A 25,923-nucleotide genomic window follows, 5' to 3' on the forward strand; every position below is an offset into this window, starting at 1 on the left:
TGCTGTTCTCTCCAAATCTCAGATTTGTATCTATATAACAAGGGCATTGTATTTAAATTATTTTGTATATCTCCAATTTTTCAATGCTCTAGGATAAGCAATTTCTTGTCTACTCTGAAGTCAATTCTAGGAAGTATGTTTGATTGTTCATTTTATTTTTTATTTTCCCTTACATTACATTTTTCCCTCTTGGACAGCCTCTTTTAGCATTCTTTGAATGGAATGAAGAACTGCAACAACCACATTTGACTAACAGAAAGTTTAGATCATATCACCTGGAAGATTCTAAAGATTCTGAAGACTTTGAAGATAGTTCCCAACTATCAGAAAAACCTTTAACACTCAATTTTGAATGTGAAGGTGTGGAAAAGCCATTGGATTTAAGTCAGATGGATTCATTTAAACAACCGCTATGTAGAGATACTCCTATCCCAAAACTGGTTAGTTGCAGCATTTCTGCTGCCCATGGTTCAGCCCTTTTGGGAGATGAGCCCTTTGAAGGTGCTTGTTTCCTCCATCATCCCCACTTACATCCTAAGACGTTTGCTAGGAGTCTCAAAGAGTTTGGTCCATCTAAGTATGACCAAGACCTTCAAGCTGACCATTTGAGTGACATTACCCCTGCATCATATACCCCTTACAGACTGCCTCCCCCACGTCTTAAATCCTTTGGTTTTTATGCTCGTGAAGGTGTCTCATTTAACACCAGTGATGCTAATCTACCTGAAACTTACCAAGGCCGTAAGACCGACAATTCTGCTAACATTTTCTCTGAGTTGGACTCTCCTCTGCAGCCGAATATTCATTTGCCTCCTCGTAGACTTAATTCTGCTGGTCCATCCAGAGGGTTTGCAGTTCATTCCCTTTCTTGTTCTCCTCTTTATTTTCAAAATTCTGCAGTTCCTTTCAGCACCAGTTACAAGCCACCAGCAGATCTGTTTGCTAACACTGAATTGGAGGCTTCTTTCTGTACAGCTCTTTCTGCCGTAACTTCATTATCTCCTTCAAGTAATGGAAGTTTTTCTGAAACAGAAAATAATGGAACACCAGAATTTCTGGCAAATTATTTTCTTCAAGAAGTGACAATATCTGAAAAAAAAAAAGAAAAGAAAAAGAAAAAAGAAGTGACAATATCTGATATAACAGGAAGTGATTTTACTGCAAGCTTCCAAGCACAAAAAGATGAACAGAGCTGGATGAATATTGTGCCTTGGACTGAACTCTTCAGTCTACAAACTGAGGTATTATTCTTATTTTCCCTTAGGTCTATGGTTAATTAGCTTCATAGTTCAGAAAGAGCTACTCAAAGTAGCTGCTCATTTAAATACTTACCAGTGCATTAGTGAGGAAAGTGACTGGTGGAAGAATGTAAATCAACACACTGCTTCCTTCATTGAGAAAATCTTGCTTAAAAAAAGTCATTGAACAATATAGTGTGCTTGATGATGGTATTTAGCTATTTTTAATTGTTAGGCCAAAATGTCATGCAAGTGAATGTTAATATTCCTCAGTTGAAAATTAGCATCCCTAAGTGGGTCATGGGGTAACACCTTGATTTGCTAGGTTCTAGAACAGATAGATGAATTACAATCATGTAAAACTTCCCTTGTGAAGTAAAGAACAAGTGTTGTAAGTATACTCTGATTATTTTAACATGTGGTCTTGGGAATATTACTCAACATGTTAGACTGTGTTAGAGCTTATCATTCCATTTGTGAAGCTAGTAAACATTCAATAAATATAGTTCCTGCACTGGTACTAAGACCCAGTCACACATGTATAAATATGTGCTTTAATGTAAAGTAGTTTAGTGAAGCAGAAAAGCAACTTGATTTAGTGTGAGACTAAATTTGAGCCTTAGTCTTACTTCTTTGTGATTTAAGGCAAGTCAAAACCTTTCTGAGTCTTAGTTTCTTCACCCATATACTGGTGGTAATAATGGTGTCTGCCTCTTAGAGTGGCTTTAAGGTTTAAATGAGATAATAACAGCTGTCAGCCCTTTTTTTTTTTTTAACCTGAAAGAACATACATGAAAACCGTGTTGGAAACAGTATAGCAGATACTGCCATTTATGGGTCCTGGAGCCAGACTGTCGGGGCTTAAATTGTGCTTCTGCTGCTTATTAGCTGTGTGACTTTGAACAAGTTGCTTAACTTCTCTGTGCCTCAGTATTCTCATCTGAAAAGTAGTTCTCATCTGCAAAAGGTATAGTAATAGCCTCCAGACGAGTGGCTAAACAGATAAAAAAAAAAAAAAAAAAAACCTGGCACCTAGAACTAGTTCATCACTAGTTAGCATGTGCTAAGTGTTAGAATATGCTAACATGCTGTTATTTTTTTCAAATTATTGCTGTTGAGTCTGTGCATCTGTCTATGACCTCACCCTTCTTTCTGCTCCCTGTATTAGTGCCCCTGAGACCTGAAGTTGATCTACTTCAAGTTCAAGATCCCCATATTCAGGTTTACAACTACCTCATAATATGTAAGAAACATCAGCCCTAAAAGTTAGCTGAGGTGGGCAGAGGACAGTGAGAATAAGTAAGACAGTTTTAAAGTGCATATTCACCATAACAATTTTATATTTAGTTTTAAAAAATGTCATTTTCACACTTCAGACATCATAAAGGCACATTTTTAATGTTGATCAAAAGGAATCATGCTACTTAAAAGTTTGAGAAACATCACAATCACATTTTCAGTGTAATTTTTCTGAAATGCCTGTAGCTTATTGCACTGCCCCAAACTACCTGTTCTGCTGAGGTGCTTGCTCAGCACATCTTCTTTCTCCAATCATGTCCCCTTCAATGAAGTCTCGCTTTCGCTATAGTCTTTTATTTGCATTTACATATGTCAGCCAAATCCTGTCCTTTTGCACTTGGCATTTTAATTAAAGTTTCCTTACCATGAAAAAGAAAAGTTTGAGAAACAGTTCAAAGCATTACTAGAAGAAAAAAGTGTGTAACACCATTTTTTAAAATCCTTACACATGAGCAGCTTTCCATACTTTTTTTTAAGATTTTTATTTATTTATTTGACAGAGAGAGAGAGAGAGTGAGAGATCACAAGTAGGAAGAGAGAGACAGGTAGAGAGAGAGGGTAGGTAGGCTCCGCGCCAAGCAGAGAGCTGGATGTGGGACTCCATCCCAGGACTCTGGGATCATGATCTGAGTCGAAGGCAGAGGCTTAACCCATGAGCCACCCAGGTGCCCCACTTTCCAGATTTTTTTTTTTAAGATTTTATTTATTTATTTGACAGAGATTACAAGTAGGCAGAGAAGCGGGCAGAGAAAGAGGAAGGGAAGCAGGCTCCCTGCTGAGCAGAGAACTGGATGCAGGGCTCGATCCGAGGACCCCAGTCGAAGGCAGAGGCTTTAATCCACTGAGCCACCCAGGCGCCCCTCCAGATTTTTATAAGTGCCACCTGGTACATAACATCCATAGTATTTTTGAGATTCCCAATACTGTGTCACTAGTATATAAAGAATTTCAATTTTAAGAATAATAAAAATAGGGGCGCCTCGGTAGCTCAGTGGGTTAAAGCCTCTGCTTTCGTTTGGGTCATGATCCCAGGGACCCAGGATCAAGCCCCACATCGGGCTCTCTGCTCAGCAGGGAGCCTGCTTCCTCCTCCCTCACCCTGCCTCTCTGCCTACTGGTGATCTCTATCAGTCAAATAAATAAATAAAATATTTTTTAAAAAAGAATAATAAAAATAGTAATTAAAAATTTTTGATAATAAAAATTTTAGAAATGTCTTAAACTGAATTGAAATAATTGGAAACATTATTTATTATATTACATTCTTATGTATGTGAATCAGTTTTAGTACTGTGGCTTAAATTTGTTTTTTATTTCATAGGATGGCTTCTGGAAACTTACACCAGAACTGGGATTTATATTAAACCTTAATACAATTATTTTAAACAGCTTTCTTGAACAAAAAGGCATTCGCTCTCTGGGTAAGTCACCATTTTTCTATTAAATGGCACACTCTTAATTATTTAAATTTTGTTGTAAACTAGTGTACTACTATGATAATTATGTAAGTTACATATGAGTGGAATTATGTTTGTTAACCATCAAAGAAAACAGAGGACTAGTTTCTATGCATATCTTCACAACAGATTAGGCTTTGTGTAATTAGTTAGCATAAGTAGCAGTAACTTCTGTTTTAAAAAATACAAAATTTCAGTAGCTTAACGTAAAGATTATTTTCTTGCCCATATCACAGTCAAATAATGGTCAGCAGGAAATTCCACTCCAGGTTGTCATTTACAGACCCAGGCTCCTTCCATATTGTGGCTCTACCATTATCAAAAGTGTCTTTAAAATTACTCTGGTAAAAAGAAAAGAAGAAAATTGCTCTGGCATCACCTACCTGGTAGATAGGAGAAAGAGAAAATGTGGCAGGATCAAGTCACAGAACTCCACCTAAATACAAGAAGGCTGGGAAATGTACTTTAGCTTTGTGTTAAGGAAAAGAAAACAGCTTTAATGAGCATTTAGTCAGTCTCTGCCAGAGCAAGTTCGACCTCTGTGGACCTGTTTCTTGTCATGATACTGAAGGGAATAGATGACCAATTGGTTTAAAAGTCAAATGCTAGCTCTAAGTTAAGAGATTTTTTTAAAATAAAATAAACATATTAAACAACTAGTCAGTATTCATTGAACAGCAAGGTCTAACTACCCTGACATTTCTGAGGAAATTGACATTTCTGAGGAAATGTCAGGGTTTTCATACTCAGACTTATTCCATGGTTAGCAGATCTTTGTCTGTTTGACCTGCACCACACTAAGAAGAAATTATGAACATCTGCATAAGGAGAATTCTAGTTCCTGGAATGATAAAGGGGATTGTATCAGACTAACTACCAAAAACACTTTTTAACCCCAGACAAAATATTTTAAAACCACTCTTTTAAGGCCTAGAATACAATAAAAAACAGACAGAAACCAAAGGGTACAAAATCCCTGAAAAAAGGAAGAAAATGAGGTGAGCTCCACATTTATCCAGCTGTTATTTTACCCAAAAGTACTTCTCAGTTCATGAGGCACAGGAGAGATTGAACTGAAACAGAAAGTCTTAACAGGATAATGATATTGGGGTCAGAGTTCAAGGCTGCCAGAGTGGCTGGAAATTAAGGGTGAAAATCCTAGAAAGGAGTGAGCCACGGAGCAGGGACCTCTGAAATCTGCATACAAATTCCCTCATATCTTGGTTCTCCCTAACCCATATATTCACACATATATTTACTTTAAGAAATCTAGAAAAAAGCAACAACTAGAAAGGAAACGTGTAGAGCAGAGATTTCAGCTGCTGCCAAGTGTTGGGGAGACAGAGTTTGGCATTTGAATTATAACAAATTAGAATTTATAAAAATCTCAAGTTTTCCACTAAAATCCAGACAGTATCAAAAGGACCATAAATCATGATCAAAGACTTCCACAGGATGAAGGAGAAATACAAAATAGGCTCACCCTAACAAAACCTAAAACAAAGCTTTCAAAGAATATACCAAAACAAAACTCAACACTTTTTAGAATACGAACGTATAATCCAGAGTCTCCACAATTTTCAAGGTACAATCTAGAATGAAAATTTAATCATATACAAAGAAGCAAGAAAATATGACTTAAAATCTAGGGGAAATGGCCTAAAGATGCTGACCTACAGATGCCCCTTGTGTTGAAATTAGCAGACAGGATTTAAAACTGCTATTAAAAATACAGTAAAGGGGCGCCTGGGTGGCTCAGTGGGTTAAATCCCAGGGTCCTGGGATCGAGCCCCACATCAAGTTCTCTGTTCAGCAGGGAGCCTGCTTCCCTTCTTCTCTCTCTTTCTCTCTCTCTGCCTGCCTCTCTGCCTATTTGTGATCTCTGTCAAATAAATAAAAATAAAATCTTTAAAAATACAGTAAAGGATTTATCAGAAAAGAAGAACAGAAGGGGTGGACAAATGGGAGGAGCTCAGCAAATAGATGGAAACTGTAAGAATCAAGTGAAAACCCTAGAACTGGAAATTACAATATCTTCAATGGAAGGGTCATTGGATGGGCTTAGTAGCAGAATGTACAAAACAAAACAAAAAGAAATCATGTAACTTAAATTAAAATAATATAAAGTGGTAATAAAAATTATCCAAACTGAAGCACAGAAAAAAAAAAAAAAGAACGAAAAAAGAAGAGAATCCAGGACATGTGGAGTGATACCAAGAGGTTTACATTTGTATAATTGGGATCCCAAGAGGAATGAGAGTAGATAGAAAAATGTTTGAATAAATGATAACTGAGTTTTCTCTAAAACTGTTGAAAGATATCAACGTCTAGATCTGAGACACTCAGCAGAACTTCAGGCAGGATAAATACAATTAGAAGACATTTAAGTAAACCAGAATCAAACTGCTGAAAATCACAGATAAATCTTAAAGCAAACAGAAAACAAGGACACATTAGAGTCAGGAGAACATCTATAAGAATTTTAAATTATCCCACATCAGAAATAATGGAAGCTAGGGGTACCCAGGTGGCTCAGTTGGTTAAGCAGCTACCTTCAGCTCAGGTCATGATCTCTGTTTCCTGGGATAGAGTCCCATGTCCAGTTCTCTGCTCAGCGAGGAGCCTGCTTCTTCCTCTCCCTCTGCCTGCTGCTCCACCTGCTTGTGCCCTCTCTCTCTCTCAAATAAATAATATAATTTTTTTTTTAAAAAAAAGGAAGAAAGAATGGAAGCTAAAAAATAATAGAATAATATATTTAAAGTGATGAAAGAAAAAGCCCTACAAACTAAGAACTATATATTCAGCAGAAAAGAGCCTTTAAAAATAAAGGAGAGGGATACCTGGGCGGCTCAGTCAGTTAAGCATCTGCCTTCAGCTCAGGTGGTTATCTTGGAGTCCTAGGATCATGACCTAAGCCCAAGACAAAAGCTTAACCAACTGAGCCACCCAGGCACCCCAAATGAGAGAATTCTTAAAAGATCAAAGAAAATGGAGAAAAATTTTAAGGTAATGAATGGGTTTAGAAAACTAAAAATGTGAAGATGTTGGTTCTCCCCAATTGATCTATAGATTCAGTGTTGTGAATACATGCCCACAAATTTGATAATCTAGATAAAATGGACTAATTCCTTGAAAGACAGTATCTGCCAAAACTCACAAAAGAAGAAATGGAAAATATGAATGTACCTGTATCTATTAAAGAAATAGAATCAATAATTAATAACCTTCCAAAACATAAAACACCGGGCCCAGTAAGTTCACTGGTGAATTTTACCAAATATTTAAGGAAGGAATTATATCAAATCTCTATAATGTCTTTCAGAAGTAGAGAAGCAGAGAGAATAATTCCTAACTCATTCTATAAGGACAATATTACCCTAATACCAAAACCAGACAAAGTCATTACAAGAGAAGAAAACTACAAACCATTATCCCTCATAACATAGACACAAAAATTCTCAACAAAATATTAGGAAGTTGATCCAAAAAAGTATAAAAAGACCAATACACCATGACCAAGTGGGATTTATCATAGGTATACAAGTCTGGTTCAACATTAGGAAATCAATTAATGTGATCCATTATGTCAACAAACTAAAAATGAAGAATCACGTGATCATATCAATAGATTAGGAAAAAAGCATTTGAGAAGATCCAACACTCGTTCATGCTAAAAACTCTCAGTAAACAATGAATACAGGAGAATCTCTTCAACTTAATAAAGACTATTAAAAAAAAACTATAGCTAACATTATACTTACAGGTGAGAAACTAGAAGCTTTTACATGAAGATCAGGTACAAGGCAAAGATTGCCCCTCTCTCCACTCCTTTTTAATATTGTACTGGAAATACTTGCTAATGCAGTAAGGCAAGAAAAGGAAGTAAAAGATATATAGACCCGGAAGGAAGAAATTAAAATTTTCTTTGTTTAGAGATGATATTTGTCTATGTTGAAAATTCAAAAGAATCAACAAAAAACCCTTGAAACTTAACTGAAATTAAAATAAAAACTTTAAAAAGATTTTTTATAAGATTTGCAGATGAAGTAAAAGAAAAAATTATTGAAACTAGTGAACAATTATACCAAGGTTACAGGATACAGATTAATATGAAAAAGCCAATTGCTTTCCTATATTCCAACAAAGAACAAATGGAATTTGAAGTTAAAAACACAATATCCTTTATATTAGCACTCTCAAAAATGAAACACATAGGTATAAATGTAACAAAATATGTATAAGAGCCATATGAAGAAAACAATAATTCTGATCTCTGATCAAAGAAGAGCTAAATAAATGGATTGGTGTTCCATGTGCATAAATAGGAAAACTCAGTATTGTCAAGATTAGCCTACAGATTCAATGGAATACCAATCAAAATCCCAGCAAGTTATTTTATAGATATGGACAACTGATTCCCAAATTTATATGGAAAGGCAAATGACCTCAACTAGCCAAAACAATATTGAAGAAGAAAGTTGGAAGACTGATGCTATGCAACTTCAAGACTTTTTTTTAAAAGATTTTATTTATTTATTTATTTATTTGTTTATTATTTGAGAGTGAGAGAGAGAGAGCTTGAGAGGAGAGAGGTCAGCAGGAGAAGCAGACTTCCTGTCAAGCAGGGAGCCCGATCTGGGACTTGATGCCAGGACTACAGGATCATGACCTGAGCCGAAGGCAGTCGCTTAACAAACTGAGCCACACAGGCATCCACAACTTCAAGACTTACTATAAAGTTACAGTAATCAAGACAGTATGGTATTGATAACAATATAGACAAATAGATCAAAGGAACAGAAGAGCCCAGAAGGAGAGTCACTGCAATCCCAGGGGACATTTTTATACAAACAGACAAACTGATTTTAGAATTTATATGAAAATACAAAAACCCTTAGAATAATCAAGATAATCTCGTGGTAGAAAACGACAGTAGAAGTACACAAATGTAAGACTAGCCAGTATGATACTGACATAAAAATAGATAAGTAGACTAATGGAACACAATAGAAAGTCCAGGTAGAGACCTGCATATTTAGTCCATTGATTTTCTTCAAAGAAACCAATGAAATTAATGGGAAAGGAAGAGTTTTCAAAACTGATCTTAGAAAAATTGGATTTGTAAATGGAAGGAAAAAAACCTCAACCCTTCCTTCATGCCATACTCAAAAATTAATTTAAGGGGCACCTGGGTGGCTCATTTAGTTAAGCATCTGCCTTCAGCTGAGGTCATGACCCCAGGATCCTGGGATCAAGCACCTAATCAGGCTCCCTGCTCAGCAAGGAACCTGCTTTTCCTTCTCCCTCTGTCTGCTGCTCCCCCTGCTTGTTCTCTCTCTCTCCCTCTTTCTCTTTCTCTTTCTCTGTGTCAAATAAATAAAATATTTTTTAAAAATTAATTTGAAATGGAACATAGACCTAAATGTAGAACTATAATAGTCCTAGAGGATATAAGAAAACTGGAAAATTTACAAATATGTGGAGGTTAAACAACCTGTTACTGAACAAAGAAGAAATCAAAAGAGAAATTAAAAAATACTTAAGTGAATGAAAGTGGAAATTAATATACCAAAACATGGGCTGTGGCAGAAGTAACTCAAAGGAGGAGTTTATAGCAATAAATGAAAGATCTCAACTAAATAACCTAACTTTACACTGCAAGGAACTAAGAATAGACAAACTAAACCCAAAGTTAGTAGAAGGAAGAAAGTAACAAAGTTCAGAGTGGAAATAAATGAATTAGAGACTAAAAGGACAATAGAAATGACCAATGAAACAAGAGCTATTTTTTTTTAAATATTTTATTTACTTATTTGACAGAGAGAGATCACAAGTAGACAGAGAGGCAGGCGCAGAGAGAGAGAGAGAGAGAGAGAGAGAGGGAAGCAGGCTCCCTGCTGAGCAGAGAGCCCGATGCGGGACTCAATACCAGGACCCCGAGATCATGACCTGAGCCGAAGGCAGCGGCTTAACCCACTGAGCCACCCAGGCGCCCCGAAACAAGAGCTATTTTTAAAAGATAAACAAAATAGATAAATCTTCAGCTAGATTCACCAAGATAAAATAGAGAAAATCAGAAATGAAAGAGACATTGCTGTCGATGCCACAGAAATCTAAAGGGTCATAAGAAACTACTATGAAAAATTATATGCAAACATATTAGACAAGTTAGAGCAAATGGATAAATTCCTAGAAACATACAACCTATCAAGACTGAATCATGAAGAAATAGAAAAATTGAACAGACTCATTACTAGTAAGGAGATTGAATCAGTAACCAAAAACTTCCCAGCAAACAAAAGTTCAGATCACTGTGAATTGTACCAAACACTTAAAGAATTAGCACCAATCCTTCTCAAACTCTTCCAAAATGTAGAAGAGGAAGGAACACTTCCAAACTCATTTTATGAGGCCACCATTCGTCTGATACAAAAACCAGACAGAGAGACTACAAGAAAAGAACATTACAGGTCAATATCCTAATGATTACAGATGCAAAAAATTCAAAATATTAGAAACTCAAATTCAACAATACATTAAAAGTATCATGATCAAGTGGGATTTATTCCAGGGATTCAAGGATGGTTCAACATCTGCAATTTAATCAATATACCCCATTAACAAAATGAAGGATAAAAAAATTATATGACCATTTCAGTGGATACAGAAAAAGCATTTGACAATTTCTTTTTATCATTTATGTTTTAAAAAAAAAACTCTCAACAAAGTGGATTTGGAGGGAATATACCTCAGCATAATAATACCTGACAAGCGCACAGCTAACATAATATTCAATAGTGAAGAACAGAAAACTTTTCCTCTAGGATAAGAAGCAAGACAAGGATGCCCACTGTCCACATTTTTATTCAACCTAGTATTGGAGGTCTTAGTGATAAAGGAGTCCTAGGCAAGAAAAAGAAATAAAAGGCATCAAATCAGAAAGGAAGAAGTACAACTATTACTATTTGCAAATGACATAATAGTATATGTAGAAAACCCTAAAGACTCAAAAAACTGTTAAAATTAATAAAAATTTTCAGGAAAAATGGTTAGAATTAATAAATTCAGGAAATTTGCAGGATACAAAGTCAGTATGCAAAGTCAGTTTTGTTTCTATGCACTGATAGTGAGCTATCAGAAAAAGATTTTAAGAAAATAATCCCATTTACAATTATATCAGAAAGAATAAAATACCTAGGAATAAATATAACCAAGGAGGTGAAAGACTTATATATGAAAACTATAAGATATTGATGGAAAAGAACTGACATAAATAAAAAGAAAGGTACTCCATGCTCTTAGATTGGAATATTGCTAAAATGTTCATACTAGCCAAAGCAACCTACAGATTCAGTGCAATCCTTATCAAAATTCCAGTGGCATTCTTCACAGAAATAAAACAAACAATCCTAAAATGTATACAGAACCCCCCTACATACACACACACACACACACACACACACAAGAAAAGAAAAAAAATCCAAAAGAAGTGTTTTTTTAAAAGATTAATAAAAATCACAAAGTTCTTGCATGAGTGAACAAGAAAGAGATAGAAAGAAGGCATTAAAAACAATACTCAGAATAAAAGGGAATAAAGAAGGATGGTAGATTTAAAACATAACAAGAACTTATGAACAGCCTTATGCCAGTAAGTCTAAAAACTTAGAAGAATTTTTAGAAAAAAATTAATTTGCCACGCCCAGCTAAAGATAAAATAGAAAGCCTGAATCATTCTATAGTTATTAAAGAAATTAGTTTAAAACCTTCTGACAAAGAAAACAGCAGTAAGTTGAAATGGTTTTACCCCCATCTTATGCTAAATATTCAAAGAACAGGTAACACCAATCTAACACAAAATATTGCAGAGTTTAGGAAAAAAATGAAAATACCTTTCAGCTTATTTTGTTAGCATAATTTAATAAGATATGAGAGGGATTGCAATAGCATCAAAAAGAATAAAATACTTAGGAATAAATTGAGCAAAAGATATGCAAGACTTGTACACTGAAAACCATAAGACATTAATGAAAAAAAGTTTTTTAAAAGATCTCAATAAATGGGGGTGCCTGAGTGGCTCAGTGGGTTTAAAGCCTCTGCCTTCAGCTCAGGTCATGATCTCAGGGTCCTGGGATTGAGTCCTGCATCAGGCTCTCTGCTCAGCAGGGGGCCTATTTTCTCCACTCTTTCTGCCGGCCTCTCTGCCTCCTTGTGATCTCTGTCTGTCAAAAAAATAAATAAAATCTTTTAAAAAATATCTCAATAAATGGAAAAACATCACATGTTCATGGATTGAAAGCCTAGATATTGTCAAGATGATAGTACTGCCCCAGATGATCTACAGATTCAATCCACTCCCTATCAAAATCTCAGATTACTTTCTTGCAGAAATTGACAAGCTGATCCTAAAATTCATAAGGAAACATAAAGACCTGGAGTGACCAAAACAATCTTGAAAAAAACAAAAACAGAATAGGAGTATTAACACTTCTCAATTTCAAAACTTACAGAAAAGCTGCATAATCAAGACAGTGTAGTAATGGCATAAAGATATATGGAATAGAATCAATGAACTAGAATTGGTAGTCCAGAAATAAGCCTTTACATTTATGATCAATTGTTGTTTGATAAGGATGTCAAGACAACTGAATGGGGAAAGAACGGTCTCTTTTTTTTTTTTTTTAAGATTTTATTCATTTATTTGACAGACAGAGATCTCAAGTAGGTGGAGAGGCAGGCAGAGAGAAAGAGAGAGGAGGAAGCCGGCTTCCCACTGAGCAGAGAGCCCAATGCAGGGGCTCAATCCCAGGACCCTGGGACCATGACCTGAGCTGGAGGCAGAGGTTTTTTTTTTTTTAATATTTTATTTATTTATTTGACAGAGAGAGATTACGTAGGCAGAGAGGCAGGCAGAGAGCGAGGAGGAAGCAGGCTCCCCGCTGAGCAGAGAGCCCGATGCGGGACTCGATCCCAGGACCCCGAGATCATGACCTGAGCCGAAGGCAGCGGCCCAACCCACTGAGCCACCCAGGCGCCCCTGGAGGCAGAGGTTTTAACCCACTGAGCCACCCAGGTGCCCCAAGAACTGTCTTTTCAACAAACAACTGATGCTGGGACAATTGGATATCTATATGCAAGAGTGTGAAATTGGATCTCTTCTTTACAAATATGAGAGTTAAACTATGCAACTCTTAGAAGAAAACAGAAGTAAATCTTCATGACCTTTGATTAGGCAATGATCTCTTGACACCAAAAGCACAAAAGGAAAATAGACAAACTAAACTTGATCAAATTTAAATTATGTTATATGTCAATTATGCCTCAATACAAAGCTTTTTAAGTTTTGTGTGCAATTGAAAAATGAAAAGCACAAAGAATGGGAGAAAATATTTGCAAATCATGTATCTGATAAGGGACTGGTATCTAGAATATATAAAGAACTATTATAATTCAGTAATAAAAAGACAAATAATGCAATTAAAAATAGTCAAAGGATTTGAATAAATATTTCTCTCAGACTCATTAGTTGTCAAGGAAATGAAAATAAAAACTATAGTGAAGTACTACTTCATACCCATTAGGATGGTTCTAATTTTTTTTTAATGGTGAAAAGATGATAGGACAATCAGACAATAAGGAAAAAAGTACAGTTTGAACCTTTACCTCATTACCATACTTCAAAAATTGAAGACTTAAGTGTGAAAGACAAACAATAATGCTTTTGGAAGAAAATACTGGAAAAAAATCTTTATGATTTTAGGATGAGAAAGATTTTGTTTGTTTTTTACTTTTTATTTTGAAGTAATTTTAAACTTGCAGAAAAGTTGCAAATTCTGTACGAAGAATTCTCTTGTGCACTTCTATCTCTCTCAAGTAAATAAATAAATAAAATATATTTTTAAAATGTGATATATACGTACAATTGGTATTATTCAGTCTTAAGGAAGTATTCATTCAGTGTGATTCATACCACAACATGGGTGAGCCTCAAAAACATGATGCTAAGTGAAACTAGTCAGTCACAAAAAGACAAATACTGCTTGATTTCACTTTTATGAGATACCAAGAACAGGCAATTTCATAGAGACAGAAAGTAGAATAGTTGTTGCCTGGGTCTGAGAGGAGTAGGGAATGTAGGAGTTGGTATTTAATGGGGACAAAGTTTCTGTTTAACAAAATGAAAAGTGTTCCAGAGATAGATGGTGGTGACAGTAGCACAACAATGTAAATGTACTTAATAGCACTGAACTGTAGACTTTAAAATGGTTAAAATGATAAATTTTATGTGTATTTTACTATATGTTTTATTTTAAAGATTTTATTTATTTATTTGACACAGAGAGATCACAAGTAGGCAGAGAGGCAGGCAGAGAGAGAGAGGAGGAAGCAGGTTCCCCGCCGAGCAGAGAGCCCAATGCGGGACTCGATCCCAGGACCCCGAGATCATGACCCAAGCCAAAGGCAGCGGCTTAACCCACTGAGCCACCCAGGCGCCCTTACTATAGGTTTTTAAAACAAAAATAATACACAGTGGGTTGTTCATACTTGGGTGTTTGTTATATTATTTAGATCCTACAGATACATTATTGCCTGTTGCATCTACTCAAAATTTAATTTTTTAAAAAATTTAAGTATATGCTTGGGAAGATTTGAGATTCATTCTTTTTTTAAAAAATATTTGTTTATTTGACAGAGAGAGATCACAAGTCGGCAGAGAGGCAGGCAGAGAGAGAGGGGGAAGCAGGCTCCCTGCCAAGCAGGGAGCCTGATGCGGGGCTCAATCCCAGGACCCTGGGATCATGACCCAAGCTGAAGGCAGAGGCTTTAATCCACTGAGCCACCCAGGCACTCCTTGAGATTCATTCTTAAGAAACATCAGGCTTTGGTGATGAATTAGATGTGGGCAGTCGAAGGAGAAGGGGAATTTTCAGCATTGAGCGTGAGAAGGGAAAACAATGGTAGACTGAGCCTATAAACATACTAATTGTATTATGCTTTGGACTTTTTTTTTAAGATTTTATTTATTTATTTGACAGAGAGAAATCACAAGTAGACGGAGAGGCAGACAGGGGGGGTGGGGAAGCAGGCTCCCTGCTGAGCAGAGAGCCCGATGCGGGACTCGATCCCAGGACACTGAGATCATCACCTGAGCCGAAGGCAGCGGCTTAACCCACTGAGCCACCCAGGTGCCCTATGCTTTGGACTTTAAAGTTTGAGGTTCCTAGCAGATATTAGAAAGAAATACCTAGTTGGTTCTATGAGGCTAGAGCTCAGAAAGAGGTCAGAATTGAAAGACTTTGGGAGAACTGTCATTATTTAATGCCATGGACCATGGGCATGTATGATATTTCCTAAATAAAGAGTGTAGCCAGAACAGAGAAGAGGGCTTAGGGCCATCCTTGAGCATGCCATTATTTAGTGGTTAGACAGAGCGGGAGCCAGCAAAGACTTAAGGAGGAATGGCCAGAGAAATAAGAGGAAAGCTAGGGAGTACAGTATCAGAGGTGCCAACAGGTGAGCTTTTTTTTATGGATGTGCCTTTCCCATGGATTTTCTCTGTACTACTCTGTATATCTCCATATTATTCATGTTACTTTTCTGTATGTGTGTTTTCTGCCATTTTCCTCTACTTGTCGTTGTAAGATGTCTGATTTCTCCCCCTGATTTATTTTTATATCTCTCTGCCCAATTTTCTCTTTTATCCTTTTCTTGATTTCCCTTTTATCTTTCCTTCCACTTCTCAATTTACTTCTTTTTTAGTTTTTTTAAAATTTTTTATTAACATATAATGTATTATTAGCCCGAGGGGTACAGGTCTGTGAATTGCCAGGTTTATACACTTCATAGCACTCACCATAGCACATACCCTCCCCATGTCCACAACCCAGTCAATTTACTTCTTAAGTGACTCTAATATACTATTTATGCATTTTATAATTCTATTGTTTATGATGTTTTTAACAAAATTGTGTGTTGCTAATTATTTAAAAGTTACTCTAAGATTTTATATCCAATACTAAAAGAAGAAGAAGAAGAAGAACCCAGTAAATTAAATAGTCCCCCATATTTTCTTTTGTCTCTTTTGATTTTCTTTGTGAGATAAGGGATTGGTTTTGTTGTTTCATTTTAAAATTGTATTTAATTCTCTTTTCCTGTATTAAGAAAATGATGTCTTTTTTTTTTCCTTTGATAAAGAAAGCGCACAGTGGTGTGGGGGTGTGGTAGGAGGGACAGAGAAAGATGGAGAGTCTTAAGCAGGCTCCATACCCAGTGTAGAGCCCAGTGCAGGATTTGATCTCATGACCCCGAGATCATGACCTGAACCAAAATCAAGAGTTGGATGGTTGGGGCACCTGTGTGGCACAGTGGGTTAAGCTGCTGCCCTCGGCTCAGGGCATGATCTCAGGGTCCTGGGATCGAGTCCCACATAGGGCTCTCTGCTCAGCGGGGAGCCTGCATCCCCCCCACCCCTGCTTGTGATCTTTCTCTGTCAAATAAATAAATAAAATCTTTAAAAAAAAATAGTTGGATGGTTAACTGACTGAGCCACCCAGGTACCCCTAAAATGATGTCATTTTTAAAGTAGTTATGGCTATCTCAATTATCTGAAATTAATGCTTTATGTGCAGATATATACATATTATGCACAGGTCCTTTTGTATTTATAAAAAAAAATTGTGTATTATTACAAGGCAAGTTTTTGGTGGTGTTTTCTTTCCCAAAACCATTGTCTCCCAGAAAAAGAGGTGTATTTGGGTCTTTACAAATATTTTGTGTTCTCTAAATTACTTTGTTTTTAGAGAGAAAGTATCAATTGAGGAGAGGACTCAGCTTGAAATAGCCTTAGTATTTATTTCAAATACTTAGAGAAATTATCTGAGAGAAATCCTTAAAAAGTAAATAAAAGAAATTTAACACAAGTTTATTAAGCATTTCTTGAAATATGAATTGAAAATTATAAGCACTGAATGTTGTTTAATGAGCCTACGGAAGATCACTTTCAAAAGCAACATACATGAATAGATAAGGAAGATGTGATATATATAAACACAATGGAATATTATTCAGCTATTAAAAAAGAATGAAATCTTGCCATTTGCAATGACATGTATGGAGCTGGAACAATTAATGCTAAGTGAAATAAGTCAGAGAAAGACAAATACCATATGATTTCACTCATTTGTGGAATTTAAGAAACAAAACAAACAGGCAAAGGGAAAAAACAGAGAGATAAACCTAGAAACAGACTCTTAATTATGGAGAACAAACTTGGTTACCACAGGGGAAGTGTGTGGGGGATAGGGGAAATAGATGATGGGGATTAAGGAGTGTACATGTGAGGAGAACCAGGTGTTACATGGAAGTGTTGAATCACAATATTGTACACCTGAAACTAATACAACATTGTATATTAACTAATTGGAATTTAAAACTTTTTTTAAAAATGTAGATAGAGAAAGGGACAAAATATGTATACGTAAGGTATATACAAAAGAGGAAAAATACATTTAACTGATTAAGCAAGGGAGAACACATGACATGTAGAGACTACCTTTGGAAAAGAGTAGGACATGTCTTGCAAAACAAAAACAACAAAAGCAAAGTACATCATGGGAATGTAAATTGCAAAATCCAGATGGTGTTTACCTTTGAAAAGCTGGGGAGATGGGGTGGGAATCAGAAGACATATACAAGATGGCTTCAACTTTACAATCTATTGTTTCTTCTATTTTTTTTAAAGATTTTATTTATTTATTTGACAGATATCACAAGTAGGCAGAGAGGCAGGCAGAGAGAGAGGGGGAAGCAGGCTCCCTGCTGAGCAGAGAGCCCGATGTGGGGCTCGATCCCAGGACCCTGGGATCATGACCTGAGCCGAAGGCAGAGGTTTTAACCCACTGAGCCACCAAGGTGCCCCATATTGTTTCTTCTTCTTTTTTTTTTTTAATTTTTTTTAAGATTTTATTTATTTATTTGACAGAGAGAAATCACAAGTAGGCAGAGAGGCAGGCAGAGAGAGAGAGAGGGAAGCAGGCTCCCTGCTGAGCAGAGAGCCCGATGCGGGACTCGATCCCAGGACCCTGAGATCATCACCTGAGCCAAAGGCAGTGGCTTAACCCACTGAGCCACCCAGGCGCCCCATATCGTTTCTTCTAAAGAAGAGAGGAATTTCCATCAATCAATCAATCAATCAATAAAGATTTGAAGCAGATGAGGGGAAATATTAAAAGGTGACCAGCTATCATATATTTCTCTTTTCTGTGTGCTTAATAATATTTCATAATTTTAAAAAACCATTAAATGGTTATTTTGTAGTGATACTAACTGTGCTACATATCAAACATCTAAGATGGAAATAAAAATAATTTACCTCGGAAACTAGCAGACACCTCACTGTAGCTCAATGATGTTGAAGATTGCAAGGGAGGAAAATAATTTTTCTCCCCCCTTCTAGTTTCTTGGCTGAGACACCCTATAATTAAAGACAGATTAACAATAGAAAAACAAACCATTTTTATTATGTACACACATATATACCTGTACAGTAGGGAGCCCCCCCCCCAAGGATGAGACTCAAAGGGCAGCTGGGAAACTGAGCTAAGGAAAGGGAGAGAGGTCTGTGGCTTCAAGTGGAGGAGGGGCAGGGGCGATTCACAGGAAAGTGAGTGGAGGAAATGCTTGGTAAATGGATGTTGTCTTCCAATGCATATATATTTTTCAGGTGAAAAAGTTATCTCTGGTGGGGGCGCCTGGGTGGCTCAGTGGGTTAATCCGCTGCCTTCGGCTCAGGTCATGATCTCAGGTTCCTCGGATCGAGTCCTGCATCAGGCTCTCTTTTCAACAGGGAGCCTGCTTCCTCCTCTCTCTCGCTCTCTCTGCCTGCCTCTCTGCCTACTTGTGATGTCTCTCTGTCAAATAAATAAATAAATAATCTTTTTTAAAAAAAAAAAATTTATCTCTGGTAATAGCTCTCTTCCTGATAGAAGCCACCTTTCTAATTTCTTTTAAACAGTTAAGGGGAAGGTAAAGTGCTTTTCCTGAGTCCTCTGGGTCCTGATTGCCTTCTTTTCAAAATGAAAGTGGCATGTTCTGGGTGGCTTAACCCACTTAAGACAGATGTTAAAAGGGGCACCTGGGTGGCTCAGTCAGTTAAGTCGCTGTCTTCGTCTCAGATCAGGTTCCTGGGATAGAGCCCCAGATAGCACTGGGCTCTCTGCTCAGTGGGAAGCTTGCTTTTCTCTCTCTCTCTCTCTGCCTGGTGCTCTCCCTGCTTGTGCTCACCCTCGCTCTCTCTCTCTCTCTCTGCGCCAAATAAATAAAATCTTTAAAAAAAAATGGATGCTGAAAGTTTTGTTTCATGAAGTGTTAGATTGGAAAAATAACAATACTTTAAATCTAATTTTTATATGATGTGATTTCAAATACATAGTTGCATTTAAGAAAATTAAAATGTGTTAATTTCTGGCTCAATATATATATAAACACTCATTTTCAATTTTGGTATTTTATAATATAGTAAAATATCTTGGTTTAGGTGTATAACACCAATTACCAGCAGGTACTGTTAAAAATAATAAGACAATTTAGTTGATTCTAAGAGTCCAGAGAGCTGCAAAGTTAAGGGGACAGGGCTTCAAGCTCTTATAGAAAGAGTCAAGCAGGAATCAAGGAAGAAGTACTTGGTTTCTGTTCATTACTTGGGGTTGTGTATCTGACCGTATTTAGAAAGGTCAAGGAACAGGGAAGTGAGTATAGCACCCAGAGTTGGCTTGGTTTTGGAGGATTGTCTGACTAGATACATTGTGTTTCTGATTAGGTAAAGTATTTATAGGGACATAAAAGTTATCTAGATTTTGGTTTGCTGACATGGCACCCTGGGTAGTAGCAGCTCCATCTTGGGCCTAAGAATTTATTCCAATGGCACGAATCACTAGAAATAATTTGCTACGCTAACCTACCCAGCTGTATGAGTTGTTTATCTGTTGTACATTTAGGTTTACTCCTCAAAGCTATTTGTAGCAGGAGCCTAGAAACTGAATTTCTTTCAAGAACTTCATGCATCTCTGTTTATTAAAGAGGGCAAAGAAATGAAGCTATGGATATATTCCTTCCTAACAATCAGGGTGCTATGGCACTTGTTCCATTTGTCCTCATTTTTTATTTAAATAACAAGGTAGGTAAGGATCTTGAAAAGAATTATGGAGTTTTATGATCTGCCAATGTATTATGGTTTAATAGTATGGAAATTCTTTAATAGAATTTTTATAAATGGGCACAGTTTGAGATGCAGAGTTTCCACCAAATATAAAAGGGTTTTTCCACTTTTAGGAATAAAAGGAAGAGAGTGTCTCCTGGAGCTGATTGCCACATTTCTGGTACTACAATTTCTTCGCACCAAGTTGGAACAAAAGGGCATAGTCTTCAAATCACTAATGAAATTGGATGATGCTTCCATTTCCAGGTATAGCTTTAATTATAGTATTAAGCAATTCACTTACATTTCTGACCATTTCTTAATTAAAATTTGTAAGAAGCAACATGGAATTGTAAGAACAAAGAGAATTTATTCATAGGAAATATCTTGCCTATGTTCTTATGTCACAGGCAGGGCAGACACAATATTTATGCCTCTTGGTTCAGTGAAAAACCAGGGCTCAGAGTGTTTAAGTGTAGCTTACACCGGAACTCAGATCTTTGGATTAGTATTCTTTTCACTATGGCATATTGATTCTGTGTGCTTTTGGAAAATCCACAATGTGATTGTTAGGCCTAGGTCTGTTCCCAAAAATTGCAGGGTCTGGCACAAGAATATAGATGGAAACACACATACTATATGTCTAAGTGTTTAAAAGTTATAAATCAAACTAACAAACTTAAATAAAACAAATTTAAAGTCCTGCCTGGACAAATACAACTTCTTGAAGACTAGGTTCAAATTTAGAGTTCTGTGACCACTTGAAGTTTGATGTCATAATGTGACAGTGTAGAGAGAGGCAGTTCTGGGGCCCTGGCTCCTAGTCCTTGGGCTGACCTCTGGCACACAAGAAGCCTTGAGGCATATGTGAATACCCTTCTTACTTAAAAAAACTCCATCCATACCTCATGCAAATTTTCACCCCTTATGTGTGTGCATATACACAAAATATGCATATATGTACGTATACATACATACCTATATAATTAGCTCGTGATTTTTTCAAAAAGGCAAGATAAGTGGGGAAACTAGCAAAACTAATAAAAATATTATTTATAGGGGAGGAAGAGGAGACAAGGTTTCTCCTAATATACTTTGTTTTACTTTTTTAACTTTAAAACTACATAAATATTTTGCATAATAAAGACCAGATGCCAGAGAGAAGAGATTGAAATTGTTAAATTATGCGATGGACTACCAACAGCAGTGTCTGGAATGTGAGGAAATAAATGGCAAAAGGAAAACGAGGGGATGGGTGGAAACTATGAATTAAAAGACACATGGCCCAAAGGCAATGTTAGGTCTACACTGGATCCTGACTTGAACAAAACCTTTTTTATTAAAGAGAATGAGAGAGAGAATTAGGGAGATTTAAACATTACCTGGATATTTTGTGACATTAAAGAATCTCTTATAGCTATTTTAATGTCATGTTTAAGAAAAAGTTCTTCTTGTCCCTTAGAGATATATATGTACAGGTGAAATTAAAATAAATAAGCAAACCTATTTTTACCCTCTTACAAAGACTGATTAAGTTCTCAATTCCCAATAGCATCAAATACAAAATTGGAACTCAGAAAATAATAAATCAAGCATTTTACTGTAGGTAATTTGTACTTACATTTTTAAGAAAAGCAGTACCTTCTCATGAGCTTGCCAAAAGAGATCTTTGAGAAAGATAGGAATTTATTAAGTGAATATCAAGAAAAATACTTCAAAGAACTAGTAGACAGGACTGACAAGTTAATATTTGATTTAGCAGACACAACCAAAGAGGCATTTCTTCTATTTAGATCTTTTTCAACTGAGACAGAGGGAACTCGAGAGGCTTAGGAGACAAGCTGACCAAAGTAAAGCCATTTTGGTTTTTAGGCTCACCCTTAACCTAAAAGTCAACAGGTGAAAAGATTCAGTTTATGGAAGACCATAAGGCCCCACTCCCAACATCAGTAAAAGTCATAAAGACTGGACATTCCTAAAATTGCTCCTGTGGGTAATTCCACAACTCTATAGGACAGTGGAAAAACTAACTGGCAATGTAACTGTTAAACCCAAAGTTAAAAGGTAAGCCCCCTCCCTATATGGTTACCTATTAAAACAACAACAACAACAACAAACCCATATGAAACCATTTGTTAGAGACAAGGTGGTGGGAGGGCTCCTCTTCCTCCCCTGAAAGAGAGGCCACTACTTTATCTGTGTAGTAGCTCCTTTCTTACTTGTATACATAAGAAATCTTGGTCCCTTTCTCTACATGGCTTGCTCTTAAATTCTTTCTCTCAAAGAGCCAAAAACCGTCTTGGTGAGGGGCATAAAGCCTTCCCTCTTGGCCTGTCTGGCATCACAACAATGATAGCCATTAAAACAAGTATTAATAACTTGAACCTACTTTTAATTGCAATATCACTAAGTATTTTACCAAGATTTTCAAAAATAATGAAGTATATTCCATCACTTTGTTCTTACTATATGAGTTATTGTGAGAGCAAAAAGGTTTGTAAGTAATAAAGTTGACTTATTAAAGTCAAACTTTGAAGTAATTTTTATTTCCTGCTTATTGCATATATAATTTATAACTTTTCTTTGTCTTTTTCTGCTTCGTGATGCACATAACATTACTACAGTAGCACATTGCATCAAGGTATATGAACAAAACCTTCACACTAGTGAGATGGTCAGTTAAAGTTTAGAGGTCAGCTAGAGGAAAACCAATGGAATTAGTGAAAATATTTATTTTTTTTTTAAAGATTTTATTTATTTATTTGAGAGAGAGAGACAGTGAGAGAGAGCATGAGCGAGGAGAAGGTCAGAGAGCGAAGCAGACTCCCCATGGAGCTGGGAGCCTGATGTGGGACTCGATCCCGGGACTCCAGGATCACGCCCTGAGCCGAAGGCAGTCGTCCAACCAACTCAGCCACCCAGGCGTCCCGAATTAGTGAAAATATTTAAAACTAGTTTTGTTGCTTGTAGTAGTTCATAACTACAAGTGGGACTAATGATTACCGGGAAACAGGTCTTTTAACCACTTTGGACATGCTCCCTATTTAGTATGTTTGTGTCATCATAATATTCAGCTAACATTTATTGATTACCTACTCTGTGACAGGGACTGTTAAGCCTGTGAAATCTATGTGTTTTGCTAATCCCGACAACAAACCCTAAGGATCTCATATTATCATAATTGAGGAAATGGAGACTTCCAGTGTTGCATGAAAGATGCACCATATCACACAGCCAACATTGTGTAATTTCAGAGTCAGGATTTGAACCTAGCTCTTAGCCACTACACTATACTGATGGCTCTTTCCCAGTTTACAGGGAAAAAAAATCAGAAAGATGGAGAGAATTTTCCAAATTTTTAGTCCCCTCCCATAGATAGAATTTTTTTAGAATTCTAGAATTTTTTTTTAAACTTTAGTATATGTTCCCACTTGCTTGCTAATAAATTCTAGCAGGTGAAAGATAAATGAGGATGTAGTTAACTAATATTAATGAAAAATCTTGGAATTTTTCTGAATCTTGAATAGACTTTTGAATATTGACAGTCTTGAATGCTTGATGTCATTTTATCTACACAAACTTCCAAGTTTTTATGTTATGCACAGTTTAGTACTGTTGTTCCTGATTTGTGTGACAGAATACATGGCAGTTTCATGGGTGAGTGTTAAGTATTTTGTTAACTAATCAAATTAAGAATTGCCGGTACAGTAAAAAGGAAAGAAAAATAGAAACCTGGTTTGTAAAATAGTATTGAGTTTCTGCTTGAAGAATGGATGGATTTAGATCAAGAAGAATGGAAAGGGGATGACCAAAAAAAAAAAAAAAACCCACAATATATAAAGGCTAGAGAAAGCTTGAGTTGTCCTGGAGGCAGCAAGGAAGTCTGTGAAGCATTTGGAAGCTGGAACTTGGTGGGTATAATAATATATTTTAAAATGTGTTGAAAAAAAAAAAAAAAGAAAACAGAAAAAAAAAATTAAAAAAATGTGTTGATTCAGTCTGATAGAACTTACATAAAATGTCAGAGAGAATTGCTTTTATTACATAGCTCAATTTTTAAAAAAGATTCTATTTATTTATTTGACAGAGACAGTGAGAGAGGGAACACAAGCAGAAGGGAGTGGGAAAGGGAGAATAGGCTTCCCATGGAGCAGGGACCCTGATGTGGGGGTTGATTCCAGGACCCCGGGATCATGACCTGAGCCAAAGGCAGAAGTTTAATGATTGAGCCACCCACGTACCCCTACATAGCTCAATTTTTGACAGAATTATCTTGTCTGATATTATGTGCTGGATTTGGTATCATATTATATTTCATATATAATTGTGCTCTGAAGTTGATGGAACTGTTTATTTCTAATCTAGAAATATTCCCTGGGCTTTTGAAGAAATAAAGAAAGCAAGTGAATGGGTAAGAAGAACTGAAGGACAATATCCATCTATCTGCCAACGGCTTGAATTGGGTCAAGATTGGGACTCTGCCACTAAACAGCTACTGGGGATCCAAACATAAACACCACACCTCCTCTTCACAGAGTTCTTAATTACAGTCAAGCTGAATCAACTGAAGTTGTATTTTAAACACTTTTCATGCTTCCACGTATAAAATAGTAAGATATCAATAGATACCCATAATGAAGTTTAATTATGATTTCATTCACTTTTAAGTGTTACTCACTTAAAATAATGAGGAACAGAATTGATTATTTTTTTTTAAAGATTTTATGTATTTATTTGACAGAGAGAAATCACAAGTAGATGGAGAGGCAGGCAGAGAGAGAGGGAAGCAGGCTCCCCGCTGAGCAGAGAGCCTGATGCAGGATCCCAGGACCCCGAGATCATGACCTGAGCCGAAGGCAGCGTCTTAACCACTGAGCCACCCAGGCGCCCCCAGACTTGATTATTTTAATAAACTAGCAAGTGGTAACAAAATATTGCATATTACAGATTTGGGTTTAAATGTTTTGAGGTAATAAGAGGCATATCTGGCTGGTCCTAGAGCCTCATTTCCTTCTCCCCTTTAAGGACTCTAGTGGAGAACTGGCCCAGCTGGACTTAGAAAGCTGGGGAGAAACAAGATCTTTGGAAGATGTCAGTGTTCATGGCATGCAAGCCTGTTTCCAGGGCCCTGAGTATCCAGACCTTTGCCTCATTTATGCATGCTCCCTGGTGTGGTTCCTAGTCTATAGATCCCTTGATACATTTTTTGTCACTTAGAGAAACTAGGTATCCCAAGCAAGTCTTTCATGGACCTTGCTTTTGGTGTTGCCTCTAAAATCCTTAAGTCATCTAGGTTTCTTCCTATGTTATCTTACAGAAGTTTTATAAATTTTGCACTTTACATTTTGGTCTGTGATCCATTTTGAGTTATTTTTTATGAAAGCTATAAGGTCGCTGTCTACCTTCCTCCACATTACCACTTCCAGACCATTACCTCTCTACCTTTATGTAAAAACCTTGGTTTCTTTGTTTTTGTTTTCACTTTTTTTTAAATTTAAATTCAATTAGCCAACACAATGCTCATCACAACAGATTTCTTTGAGATACAGTTTTTTAGCTATCCTCTAGCCTGTCCTTATTACTGTGATTTGCCAAATGCCCAGTACCCACCCTCCTCCACATATGGCTCAGGATTTCCCTTTTTACTGCCCATCCTGCCTTCATCTTGAGTAACTTCCATTATCCTGATGTGTGACCCCTCCTAATTCCCTGGACTTGAACTACAGCTATAATTGAG

The 25,923-nt window shown here is 36.6% G+C and overlaps 1 protein-coding gene across 1 annotated transcript in view; it reads left to right on the forward strand.

Moving 5' to 3' along the window:
• Positions 1-24,812, forward strand: part of PARP4 (poly(ADP-ribose) polymerase family member 4) — a 133,642-nt gene extending 108,830 nt beyond the window's left edge. Inside the window, 5 exon segments of the mRNA XM_044249370.1 lie at positions 198-1,241; positions 3,859-3,958; positions 20,321-20,453; positions 24,552-24,694; positions 24,697-24,812. Of these exon segments, the coding sequence (XP_044105305.1) occupies positions 198-1,241; positions 3,859-3,958; positions 20,321-20,453; positions 24,552-24,694; positions 24,697-24,767 (1,491 nt within the window). The 3' untranslated portion in view covers positions 24,768-24,812.
• The last annotated feature ends 1,111 nt before the right edge of the window (positions 24,813-25,923 follow it).

Source organism: Neovison vison, chromosome 5 (assembly GCF_020171115.1).
Source record: "Neovison vison isolate M4711 chromosome 5, ASM_NN_V1, whole genome shotgun sequence".
Taxonomy (NCBI): Eukaryota; Metazoa; Chordata; class Mammalia; order Carnivora; family Mustelidae; genus Neogale; species Neogale vison.